Raw genomic sequence first — 13,439 nt, forward strand, 5'->3', positions numbered from 1 at the left:
GTAACTCTAAATCAGTAATGCGATTAAATTTTACGATTTACTTCATTATTTCGTTTCTGATCTAATACTGTGTAAACCTACATCTAAATGTGCAACCTCCGTCGTGACAGGCCTAGTCTTACTTTAAACGAAATGCCAACTCAAAAATTTTGAAATGCAAACCAATGTAAATGTACTCAATGTATACGTGATAGTACGAGTAACATGCAAACGAAGTAAAGAAACGGGCCGTACGGTGACCTATAGTTGTTAATTTCTGTCATTTTGATCTCTTGTGGAGAATTGTCTCATTGGCAATCATGCCATATCTTCTTTTTTATTATTAATCACTCAAAATGAAACACTCCACATCATTTTTGGAGACAACAAGTGAAAAGGAAAGAATAATCAGTTTAAGACATATTCAATTCTACGAGATCAAGAAGTTTTTTTATATTATTTTTCAATCTGAAGTTGGTACAAACGCTATAGTTGATACGGTGAAGTTGATTATCAAAAGTCAAACTTCGCCAGGAATCCTCACAGACAAGCCTGATAATGCCAGAGGACAAACTTCAATTCTAAAAGCGTAAATTTATGACTTGGATGAAAGGTTGTCAAATTGACACTCATACCTCATCTTATATATATGTGTAGGGTACTATTGATAAGGCTTGCAAGCACCAACTCAAACTACCGGTTAACCGGTTAATTGGTCGAACGATTATCCGAGTAACCGGTTAGTCAAAAGTGTACGATTTGACAACACTACAAAAAATCTTAACTTTTTTTTCAAGAAGCAATTGAAAGTTTGAATGTTCCTTGAAACCTTGATTTTTGAAATTAGTGTAAAAACTATATTTCAGCTACAATAGGAGCGATGATAACAGCCTCTCACAATCCAGAGGAGGATAATGGAGTTAAGCTTGTGGATCCGATGGGAGAAATGTTAGAATCTTCATGGGAAAGTATTGCTACAAAGTTAGCTAATATTGAGTGAGTATTGAGAAGCAAATATTGAGCGAGTATTTGAGTAGCAAATACTGAATGAGTATTTGAGTGATGTGTCTACCGATATATCTTGGTGTACTGTGGATTCATTTATTTTTGTATATACATGTACCAATTTTCTTGGATTTAAAAAAAAACTTTGCTTTTTATGGGGATAATTGATTTCATGGTTTTGCCAAAGTCTGCAAATAACCTGACACAAATTTGTAATTCATTAAACACTTCATTTTGTTAAACACTTCATTTTGTGGTTTACCTGTACAAAATCCACAAAAATTAGTAACCAAGGAATAGTAACTAATCCACAGTACCAGAACAGTTTCCTGATCTTTGATTTTGTCCTTTTCTTTATTGTGACATTTTGACTGAGTGTAGTTTTGCATGTTGGTGATGCATGCATAGGAAAAGATACTTTTCTTGTCCTTGAACTTGGTCTCCCTGCTTTTAGAGTACATATGGTCCGAGAACACAATTATTTCGTAGTGCATTTCTTTTAGAACATAAATGAAAATAAAAAATATCCCACCTGCGCTTTCTCAAAGAAACTTTTACAGTGTGTTGTACTACTTTTGGGACAAATTATATCAAAATTATAGAAAACTTCATCGGCTCTAACTCAAAATATGGACAATTTTATGTTTAGGGCGTCTTGAAATCTTTTGACAGCTTCCGAAGTGCTAATTTTCAACCTTTTTCAGCTGGACCAAATCACTACTTTCCTTTAAAATTCTGGACCCAAATTGTTTTACAGTGTAATTTCACCCCAATTTGAGGCAATAAACATGGAGAAATAAATTTGGAAGGGGTATAAAAAAATAGTGGCAAGTAACCCACTGTCAACACTAGGGACTATATTCGTGAACAACGAAAAACAAGGGACGACAATTGTGTTCTCGGACCATATGATTCCCTCAGTTTTTGTTTGTTTCTTTGATGGTTTTTTGTCGAGCCTGCAACTTTTGTTGCAGAAAGCTCGACATAGGGATAGTAATCCGGCGGCGGTGGCGGTGGCGGTGTTAGCTCACTTCTTAAAAGCTTTATATTTTAGAAGGTGGAAGACCTGGATGCTTCATACTTTGTATATAGATGCCTCATGTTAAGAAGTTTCCGTCAGTCACATGTCCAATGTCCTTGACCTCATTTTCATGGTTCAGTGACCACTTGAAAAAAAAGTTCAGATTTTTTGTAATGTTGAATTCTCTCTTATTATAAGTAATAGGATAACTATATTTGGTATGTGCGTACCTTGCAAGGTCCTCATGCCCGTCAGACAGTTTTCACTTGACCTTGAACTCATTTCATGGCTCAGTGAACAAGGTTAAGTTTTAATGGTCAAGTCCATATCTCAGATACTATAAGCAATAGGGCTAGTATATTCGGTGTATGGAAGGACTGTTAGGTGAACATGTCCAACTGGCAGGTGTCATCTGACCTTGACCTCATTTTCATGGTTCAGTGGTTATAGTTAAGTTTTGGGTTTTGGTCTGTTTTTTTCATACTTTATGCAATAGGTCTACTATATTTGTTGTATGGAATGATTGTAAGGTGAACATGTCTAGCGGACAGATGTCATCTGACCTTGACCTCATTTTCATGGTTCAGTGGTCAAAATTAAGTTTTTAAGTTTTGGTCTTTTTATCTGATACTATACGCCATAGGTCAACTATATTTAGTGTATGGAAATATTATTTGACCTTGACCTCATTTTCACGGTTCATTGCTCAGTGTTAAGTTTTTGTGTTTTGGTCTATTTTTCTTAAACTATAAGTATTAGGTCAACTATATTTGTTTTATGGAAGCATTGTTAGCTGTACATGTCAGCCTGGCATGGTTCATCTGACCTTGACCTCATTTTCATGGTTCATTGGTCTTTGTTTAGTTATCTTGGTTTATGTAAGGTTTATGTGACAGTTGTAATAAAGCTTTATACTTAGGACTATCAACATAATATCAATGATTAGTAAAGAAGGCGAGACATTTCAGTGTGTGCACTCTTGTTTTTTATAAAAATTGTGAGGGACAATGTATGAACATCTGCTAGGTCAAAATACTGTTGCCTTGATTTAATAATAGAGAAAATTTAAATAGAGTAAAATCTTAAAGATGGCTGCTGAGTCACTTACTTAATAAGTGTTCACCTTTATCAGGTCGAGACCACTACCTTATATGGAAATGCATAAATTAGCATACTTATGTTCTCGCACATGTAATTGTTTATTTACATGTGACGCAATTTATTTTTACCTAGGTTTTTGACCAATCCACTAAATGAGTAACAATGCATGATGGACTACTACGTGTTTACAATCAACCGAGAACATGTGTTATTTACTGAAATACAACACATTTTTTCGTGCAATGCGGGCTTCACAATTTCGCTTAGTTTTTCAATTTGTGTATCCTCATTTATAGTTCGTGATACAAAGTATTCCTTCCATGCTCAGATTAACGAAGAGTTGTTTCTTTGCGAAGAAAAAAGGGTTTGAATTACCCGATATATAGCCATTAATATGTTTGATGATGGCACGGATATTTCATATATTCGTCCACCAGACAGCAACGAAACAACAGCGAAAAACACAATTACCCATGAGACAAACTTACTGATGTAAAGTAAGCCGTCGATAACAGCCGGTGCTAATATTCACGAGTACAGCAATTTCTGTATAGATAATTAAAGGCAAATGTGTTATCGTTGAATTTTGTGTTCGTAAATAAGGCGAAAAAATATTTACATACAGAGTGTTAGCAAAATCTATAAGTACAAATGTATTTATTTTTGTCACATTTCAGTATATGAGACTTCCAAACTGTTCCCTTTGTTTTGAAGGTAGTGAAGGCAGCAACTGTAGTTTCATTTTGTTTTCGTTTTTCAGACATTTCAGACATTTGTCAAACTGAATAAAATCATTACAGCTGATTTCCTAATGCTTGCAAAGTAAAACTTTGGTTGGCTTCCTTGCTTTGTGTGTATAGTTGTTTATACAAGCTTTGAAAATAACATTCTACTTCTACTTCTTCTATATAATGACCGCCTTCAACTTTTAGAAGTTTATGTCACTTGTACTGCGCATTACTTTGTGAAGACATATATACAGTGAAATATAACAAATTTGTGATAATAAACAAAACAAAATATTTTTACATAGTGGTAGTGCATATTTTTAATTTATTATTTTTAAATATTAAGATAAAACTATATACACATAATGAATTTACTGACTGTAGGTGTAGTTTGAGACGGCTACTTTGAACGACTCTATAGAGTCGCTCATCACAATACTCAGGGGAAGGCTGTTCCAGATTTTAATTGTGCGTGGGAAAAATGATTGTTGTCTTATTTGTGTTCTGCAGGATGGAATTTGGTATGAGAGTGTGCATGTTCCTGGACTGTCTGAGCAGTTGAATAAGTCTGTCTGTTTTTAACCGGATTTTTGTGACAAAAATGTCAGTTATTGATTTGGGGATGTACGGCGGGCGGGCGGCCGGGCTGTCGGGCAGGCGGCAATCAAATGTTGTCTGTGCATTAACTCATGAACCGTTCAACCAAAGCTTTTAAAATTTTAATATGTTGTTACTGACAACTAAATGAAGGTCAAGTTCAATAATGGCAATTTTGACTTATACCGTTCAGGAGTTATGGTTCTTGAAAGATTGAAAAATGGAGTTTCCAGTCGTGTCCGTGCATTTACGCATGAACTGTTCTACCAAAGCTTCCAAAATTTTAATATGTTGTTACCCATGACAAAATGGAGGTCAAGTTCAATAATGACGATTTTGACTATTACGGTTCAGGAGTTATGGTTCTTGAAAGATTGAAAAATGGAGTTTCCAGTCATGTCCGTGCATTTACGCATGAACTATTCTAAGCAAGCTTCCCAAATTTTAATGTATTGTTACTGATGACAAAATGGAGGTCAAGTTCAATAATGACGATTTTGACTTTTACTGTTCAGGAGTTATGGTTCTTGAAAGATTGAAAAATGGAGTTTCCAGTCATGTCCGTGCATTTACGCATGAACTATTCTAAGCAAGCTTCCCAAATTTTAATGTATTGTTACTGATGACAAAATGGAGGTCAAGTTCAATAATGACGATTTTGACTTTTACTGTTCAGGAGTTATGGTTCTTGAAAGATTGGAAAAGGGTGTTTCCAGTCGTGTCCGTGCATTTTCTCATAAACCATTCAACCAAAGCTTTTGAAATTTTTATATGTTGTTACTGATGACAAAATAGAGGTCAAGTTCAATGATGACGATTTTGACTTTACAGTTCAGGAGTTATGGTTCTTGAAAGATCGTAAAATGGTGTTTCCATTCACGTTGTTGCATTAACTAATGAACCATTCAATCTAAGCTTTTCAAATTTTAATATGTTGATACTGACTACAAAATGGAGGACAAATTTGATATTGATGATTTTTACTTTCAGCATTCATCAGTTATGGTTCTTGTGATATTTCCAGGACACATATAAATGTTAATAAATCCGGTTTGCTGTCGTTGTGACAGCCTCTTGTTGTTATTGCAATGAGATGATATGTGATTTTATAGAACATGACCAGGCGTGCACAAGAGACCAAAATGACACAGAAATTAACATTTATAGGTCACTGTACGGCCTTCAACAATGAGCAAAGCCCATACCACATAGTCAGCTATAATAGGCCCCGATATGACAATGTAAAACAATTCAAACGAAAAAACTAACAGCCTTAATTATATAAAAAAAAATGAACGAAAAACAAATATGTAACACATAAACAAACAACAACCACTGAAATACAAGCTTCTATATATACAAACCTATATACGTTTTTATTTATTAGATAGATTTTTTCTCCTTTTATATATTATATTGGGCCAGGGTTTTTTTGGGTTTTTTTTTTGTTTGGATTGTTTTACACAAGTAATTTTGGGGTCATTTATAGCGTACTTTTCGGCATTGAACCTATGACTGCTTACTTAACTAGATTATGTCTTTTTTGGAAAGATGTCTCATCATAGTTTGGCACTCATACCTCATCTTCTTATTTCTATATACAAAGCACGTTTTAGAATAAAATAAAATAATATGGCACCCACTGTGATCCAGAGGTTTTAAATATTGGAGATATTTCACATACGTTAACATGACAGCAGCCGAACGATAAAAAACCTCAGGTATATTTGATGAAAAAATTAGCAACAAACAAACTTTTTTTTATTGATGGATGAAGCTATACAAAATGTATTAAGCTATATACCATACCCGCTCACTGGCGGATCAAAAAAGGGGCGGTCCGGGGGATGGACCCCCCTTTTTTTGAACGATCAATGCATTTGAATGGGGACATGTAGTTGAAACCCCCCTTTTGTCCTGGGTTAGGACCTCCCTTTTTAAAATGGCTGGATCCGCCCTACCGCTTTCATAACACTTATTTTTAGCATACTGAATATTATGATGTTCTTACTTTCAGTTCAGGTCCTGATAAAAAATTTACACATCCAATACAGAAAGAAGTGTTTCAATGAAAGTTTTCGTGTTTTTCTAGGCAGAAATAATTTTGAAATGATATACAGGTTTAAAAGAGCTCAAAAAATTTCATAGTGAACAGTGGTCATTTCATCTAAAATTCCACTGTTTCAGGTCATAAAATTATTGCACAGGTACAATGCATAACAATGGGAAAAAAACCTGTTCAACAACTTTAACAAAGCGAAAAAGAAAGTCGAATAGTGAAGCCCGTAAACAATACCTTTTTAATCTGAGCATGCAAATTGGAGATTATGTTATATATTTTTTTCAATAATCACATTCGCAGAACAAAAAAAATATATTTAGAGAATCCCAGACACTATATTAGTTGACAGTTTTTCCAATAATTCCACGTGTTTTCCGGTTGTAGTAAACTCGTAGTAGCCCACAATGCTTTGTAGTTCATGAGTCGATTGGTCAGTTTTTCAAGGCCGTATTGGCCTTGTGTTTTGGAAATTACTATGCAAATATATTCTGACATAAAGAAATCTAGAGTTCTCGACCTGTTTATAGATCTGAAAATTTTCGAAAATGATTTTTAAGTAAATAGTTTTACTGAACTGTGGTGATTGAATGGTTCGGTACTGAAAACATATATATAAATCTAGATCCATTTTTTTTTTTAATTTAAAGAAAAACATGATGAATTTAATTTTGCAAATGCTCTTATTTTAAAGTGTGACTCCTTATATGTAAATATCATTGTTATTAATACATGAAATACATATTTAAATATTGTGAACTCTTGCATGTATGTTTATATTTTGTTTCTTTTTATCATTATTTTGCAGTTACGGTAATTAATAATTAGTGTTAAATGTACTTTGTATTTCATACATTCTTTTATATGGTGCTAAAAATTTAATTTGAATGATTTTTTTTTCATTTTGAACTTTTCTTTTTCCAACAAGTCAGGTTTTATGTAGTTTTTCAATGAGTTATTTATTAAAGTATTTCAATGGATGAGATCTAATGTAGATCTTGAAGTTTCTTAAAAGTGAAAATATTTATTCTTAAAAATTTCCAGTTTACAGTTAACGTTGCCCTTTATCCTTTATAAGGTTGACTTATGTATAGTTATATTTTATACTTTTTGTAGTGATGAAGACATTGAAACAGAACTGAATACCATTATAAAACAAGAGAATATAGATGAAAACCAACCTGCAAATGTATTCTTTGCCAGAGATACAAGGTAACTGCTGACATCATACTCATTGATATAAAACTTCTATTTATTTCAGAGATCTCTGACCCTAAGTTCCTGTCAGGCTACTATTAGCCATAATTGTCGAAAACTGAGGACCTTTATTAGAGCTCTACATATCTACTTCAACTTTGTAGCAACAAGTGTGGAGCATCACCGGTTTGCCAATTCACATTTTTTTCATAGGAAATATTTAAAATATTTTGTCAAATGCCAGCAGTGCTGTAAATTGTGGATGATTTATATTGGGATATAACTAAATTCTTATATCATTTTCACTCTCTATTTATATCTATAACGTCGTCTTTACACTATTGTAACCTTACTTTCAAGGAACTTCACTGTTTGTTTTCATATTTAATATCGTCCTGAAGTTTCCACACTTAAAGGCGAAACATGTTGACCAGAATAAACTATAACCATGCGGTAATTAATAGGTTTTTTTTTGTCTTTAATATTGTTTTATTGGGATATAAAGTGAGCATGATATATTTATGTTTCAGACCCAGTAGTGAGCATTTAGCCAATGCTTTAGAAGAGGGCATCTGTGCAGCTGGGGGAAACTCCCAAAATTTTGGTAAGTAATATACTGCATTGCATTATGGGAAAGTATTTGCATCAATGATCCATAAATAGTAAATGTAAACTTTGTTTTCATCCCTACCCCTTTTCTCAGATGGATAATTGTCTTTTTGACAACCATATTACATCTCCTTCATTTTTTGGACTGTGTGGTAAATATAATTATTTTTTTACAACTGCAGTTGTATACAGTATTATTCTTATTCAAATAGTCAAATACAATATTTACAACCTAAAATTATTAAATATGTTTTTGCTTATATCTCTTTACCTAGCTAATCTATGCATCTTTGTAAACTAGTTACAAATGGGGTTGTCCCTAGGTATAAAAAATATCCTCTAGTTTCCTCAAAACATATAGCTTACTGGTGGTGCTCCCAAAGTAGATAGATTTTCTAGTTTCTTTAAAACGAAGCCAACTGGACTTGCTTAGGTACTGTAGATAGATTCTCCCGTTTCATTAACATATAAACTTAAAAGGTGGTTTGCTCTATGGAGACAGATACCCTAGTTTTCTCAACACATGAAGCTAAAATCAACAGCTTTTTATACGACCGCAAATTTTGAAAAAATTTTCGTCGTATATTGCTATCACGTTGGCGTCGGCGTCGTCGTCGTCGTCGTCGTCGTCGTCGTCGTCCGGCGTCCGAATACTTTTAGTTTTCGCACTCTAACTTTAGTAAAAGTGAATGGAAATCTATGAAATTTTAACACAAGGTTTATGACCACAAAAGGAAGGTTGGTATTGATTTTGGGAGTTTTGGTCCCAACATTTTAGGAATTAGGGGCCAAAAAGGGCCCAAATAAGCATTTTCTTGGTTTTCGCACTATAACTTTAGTTTAAGTTAATAGAAATCTATGAAATTTTGACACAAGGTTTATGACCACAAAAGAACGGTTGGGATTGATTTTGGGAGTTTTGGTCTCAACAGTTTAGGAATTAGGGGCAAAAAAAGGGCCCAAATAAGCATTATTCTTGGTTTTCGCACAATAACATTAGTTTAAGTAAATAGAAATCAATGAAATTTAAACACAATGTTAATGACTACAAAAGGAAGGTTGGTATTGATTTTGGGAGTTTAGGTCCCAACAGTTTAGGAATTAGGGGCCAAAAAGGGACCCAAATAAGCATTTTTCTTGGTTTTCGCACCATAACGTTAGTATAAGTAAATAGAAATCTATGAAATTTAAACACAAGGTTTATGACCATAAAAGAAAGGTTGGGTTTGATTTTGGGAGTTTTGGTCCCAACATAATAAGGGGCCCAAAGGGTCCAAAATTAAACTTTTGTTTGATTTCATCAAAATTGAATAATTGGGGTTCTTTGATATGCTGAATCTAACTGTCATGACTGTGTATGTAGATTCTTAACTTTTGGTCCCGTTTTCAAATTGGTCTACATTAAGGTCCAAAGGGTCCAAAATTAAACTTAGTTTGATTTTGACAAAAAATGAATCAGTTAGGTTCTTTGATATGCTGAATCTAAAAATGTACTTAGATTCTTGATTATTGGCCCAGTTTTCAAGTTGGTCCAAATCGGGGTCCAAAATTAAACTTTGTTTGATTTCATCAAAAATTGAATAAATGGGGTTCTTTGATATACCAAATCTAACTGTGTATGTAGATTCTTCATTTTTGGTCCTGTTTTCAAATTGGTCTACACTAAAGTCCAAAGGGTCCAAAATTAAACTTAGTCTGATTTTAACAAAAATTGAAATCTTGAAGTTCTTTGATATGCTGAATCCAAAAATGTACTTAGATTTTTTATTATGGGCCCAGTTTTCAAGTTGGTCCAAATCAGGATCTAAAATTATTATACTAAGTATTGTGCAATAGCAAGTCTTTTCAATTGCACAGTATTGCGCAATGGTAAGAAATATCTAATTGCACAATATTGTGAAATATCAAATTTTTTTTTAATTAGAGTTATCTTTCTTTGTCCAGAATAGTAAGCAAGAAATATCTAATTGCAAAATATTGTGCAATAGCAAGATTTTTTTTTAATTGGAGTTATCTTTCTTTGTCCAGAATCAACTTAAATCTTTGTTATATACAATATACAATGTATATTCACTTTTTACTACCAACTGATAAATTAAAATAATCTTTACCATTCAGTGATAACAAGCAGTTTTTTTACATCTTAATATTTTATGATGTATTTAAATGAGTAGTTATTGTTGCAAACTCCATTAGAAATTTTAATTGAGATTAGTTTTGGAATAAGGGAAAGGGGGATGTGATTAAAAAAATTGGGTTCAATTTTTCTCATTTGACATTTCATAAATAAAAAAGAAAATTTCTTCAAACATTTTTTTGAGAGGATTAATATTCAACAGCATAGTGAATTGCTCTAAGAGAAAAAAAAATTTTAAGTTCATTAGAACACATTCATTCTGTGTCAGAAACCTATGCTGTGTCAACTATTTAATCACAATCCAAATTTAGAGCTGAATCCAGCTTGAATGTTGTGTCCATACTTGCCCTAACCGTTCAGGGTTCAACCTCTGCGGTCGTATAAAGCTACGCCCTGCGGAGCATCTGGTTATCCAATAAATATGTCTTCCTGTCACTATTTTAGGACTATTGACAACACCACAGTTACATTATATGGTGAGATGTATCAATACAAACAACAATTATGGACAACCAACAGAAGCTGGGTACTTCAAGAAAATAACTACAGCATTCCGAACATTATATAAACAGGTAAAATCAAGCATTCTGAAACATTATATAAACAGATAAACAATGGTATCTGACTGAATTGTTAACAGGTAAACTCTAGCATTCAGAACATTATTTAAACAGGTAAACTATAGTATCTGAATGAAGCTTTATCAGGTAAACTTTAGCAATAAGGGGAATAATTTTTTTAAAATATATTTAAATATATAAAAATAACTTGTAGTTCAGAACATTACATAAACAGGTAACCTAAAGCATTCCGACAATTATATAAACAGGCAAACTATATCAGTAAGAACAAAGAAAGGATTAAACAGGTAAACTCTAACAACTGTCAACAACTGATCAATTTATGTCCTCAGTAAGGGAGACAACTGACAAAGGAGTAGGTTCAGTAAGACCCCATTTTGGTCCCAAAATATATCAGTTTTGCAAAATTGTGAAAATGTTATCCTTTAGCTATTTGTTGGAAAGTAGAATGCTTCTGCTACACAAATATGGTCTGTTTTTGACAATACAATGCACATATATCGGGTACTAACATCATTAAGTCATGCTAAATTACTGAAATCTTCACAATTTTAGCATTTTGGTTAAATTTTAGACGGTTTCCGTCTCAAATGAAAGTGGCCGCATTCGTGTTCATTCATAATATTGAAATGTAATTTGTATTTAATGATAATACATGACATATTTAAAGGTTGAGGATGAACATGGATGCGGCCACTTTCTTCACTTTCATTTTTGACAAAACTATCTGAAAAATGACGATTTTTTGCATATTTGATAGATTTTTCATATTTTTGCTTGAATCGGAGGGTTTTTAATGACTGAATCAGCTAAAATCTTTCACATATACTAATTGAATCAATTGAAATAGACACTTAAGTGTTTAAAAAGTGTCCAAAATCTTTCGTTACATGAACCTGAAATTTGAGGCCAAAATCGGCCCTTACCGGACCTACTCCTTTCAATCCTAAGTTATGATGATAACTGATTAATTTGGTTGATTTCTTTCTAAATTAAAGAACAAGACATATGTTCAATTTCTATGCTAAATAATCATCAAAATAATTTTAAAAAACCCAACATATTGTTTAAAATATTTTGACAGGAAAATAAGAATTATAAAGCTAGTTTGGTAATAGATGCAGCCAATGGCATAGGTGCAATTCAAGCCAAACTTCTCAATACACATTTAAAAGATCTAATACAAATTGAGCTGAAAAATGACGGAACTTCAGGAAGACTTAACCATGACGTAAGTAATAGTTAACTATCTTTGTAAAAACCTCTGACGTGTTCAAATAATTCACATAACTTTCTTGATGATAACATGAAAACATATGTACCATTATTTTCCCACTTAGAGAGTGATAAAAGCTTGTGCATCCATCCTTTATTATTCAACTTCTGTAGTGAGGAATGATTTGATATTTGTTTTAGCACTAAATATTAAGTAGCACCATTTAAGATGCAATATTGAAATTGGTAATTAGTTTGGGGTCGGGGGGATGGCAGCATTTATCAACTCAAATAATTAAAAGATATCTAGGTCTAATTTGATCATTATAAACCTTGATGTTCAACCAATTTTGTTAACACAAAATTGCACAAAATATCACTTTTTTACTATATTTGGTAAATAAAAATAATTCGAAGTGTTCTGGCATTTATATAAAGATTTTTGTTTCATACTTTAGTGTGGTGCAGATTATGTGAAAGTCCAACAGAAATCACCTCAAGGTAATTAACCTTAATCCATCATATAAATGAATAAAGTTATTTATCTCAAATAAACAATTAGAATAATTAATTTCATGTCTGTGGTACAAGTTGACTGATTTAAGCATCAGAATCAATCATTTTCCATGCCTTCAATTTTAGAAATGAGCAAATAATGTGTCTAGCAATAATCTATAAAGCAATTTTTATATTATCATCAGTAATTATAACATTGAAGTTCTTATACCTATCATACATGTATTTAGAAATAGGTCAGTAATGAATCCAGAAATTTTCATAACTGGTGGCCCACTGACTGAATTAGAGGGGGCCTGCTCTACTCATACTTCAGTGATTCCCTATTTAATCAACCAAATGTTTGCCCCCTTAAATCTACCTCTGTAAGTTTTTTAAAACAAAGACTGCAAACAGTTTTATGAAATAATTCTTTATAGAATCAATACTGATGCGTTCATCTATTTCAGGTATAGACATGGAACCAGGAACCAGACATTTATCATTTGACGGAGATGCTGATAGAATTGTTTATTATTTTGCAGACAAAGGTAAAGGTTTAGTATGTCAATATTAATTATAGAAAATCAAGGTTTATGGTAAAGAGCCTCAAATTTAAAGCAGACATTTACCAAAGTAAAAACTAAATTAAGAAAATATCTCATGAAATTCAGAAATTGAACCAATATCTTACAGCATTTAAAATTTACTTTTA

The 13,439-nt window shown here is 32.6% G+C and overlaps 1 protein-coding gene across 2 annotated transcripts in view; it reads left to right on the forward strand.

The window, feature by feature from the left end:
- The window catches only part of LOC139521911 (phosphoacetylglucosamine mutase-like), a 40,826-nt gene that overhangs the window by 8,185 nt on the left and 19,202 nt on the right, over nt 1-13,439 (forward strand). For both annotated transcript variants that reach the window (XM_071315639.1, XM_071315638.1), the window contains exons 3-9: nt 846-975; nt 7,607-7,702; nt 8,218-8,291; nt 10,878-11,005; nt 12,099-12,245; nt 12,688-12,730; nt 13,195-13,275. In XM_071315639.1, coding sequence (XP_071171740.1) covers nt 846-975; nt 7,607-7,702; nt 8,218-8,291; nt 10,878-11,005; nt 12,099-12,245; nt 12,688-12,730; nt 13,195-13,275 — 699 coding nt within the window. The remainder of the gene's footprint in view (nt 1-845; nt 976-7,606; nt 7,703-8,217; nt 8,292-10,877; nt 11,006-12,098; nt 12,246-12,687; nt 12,731-13,194; nt 13,276-13,439) is intronic.

Source organism: Mytilus edulis, chromosome 4, assembly GCF_963676685.1.
Source record: "Mytilus edulis chromosome 4, xbMytEdul2.2, whole genome shotgun sequence".
In the NCBI taxonomy this organism is placed as follows: domain Eukaryota; kingdom Metazoa; phylum Mollusca; class Bivalvia; order Mytilida; family Mytilidae; genus Mytilus; species Mytilus edulis.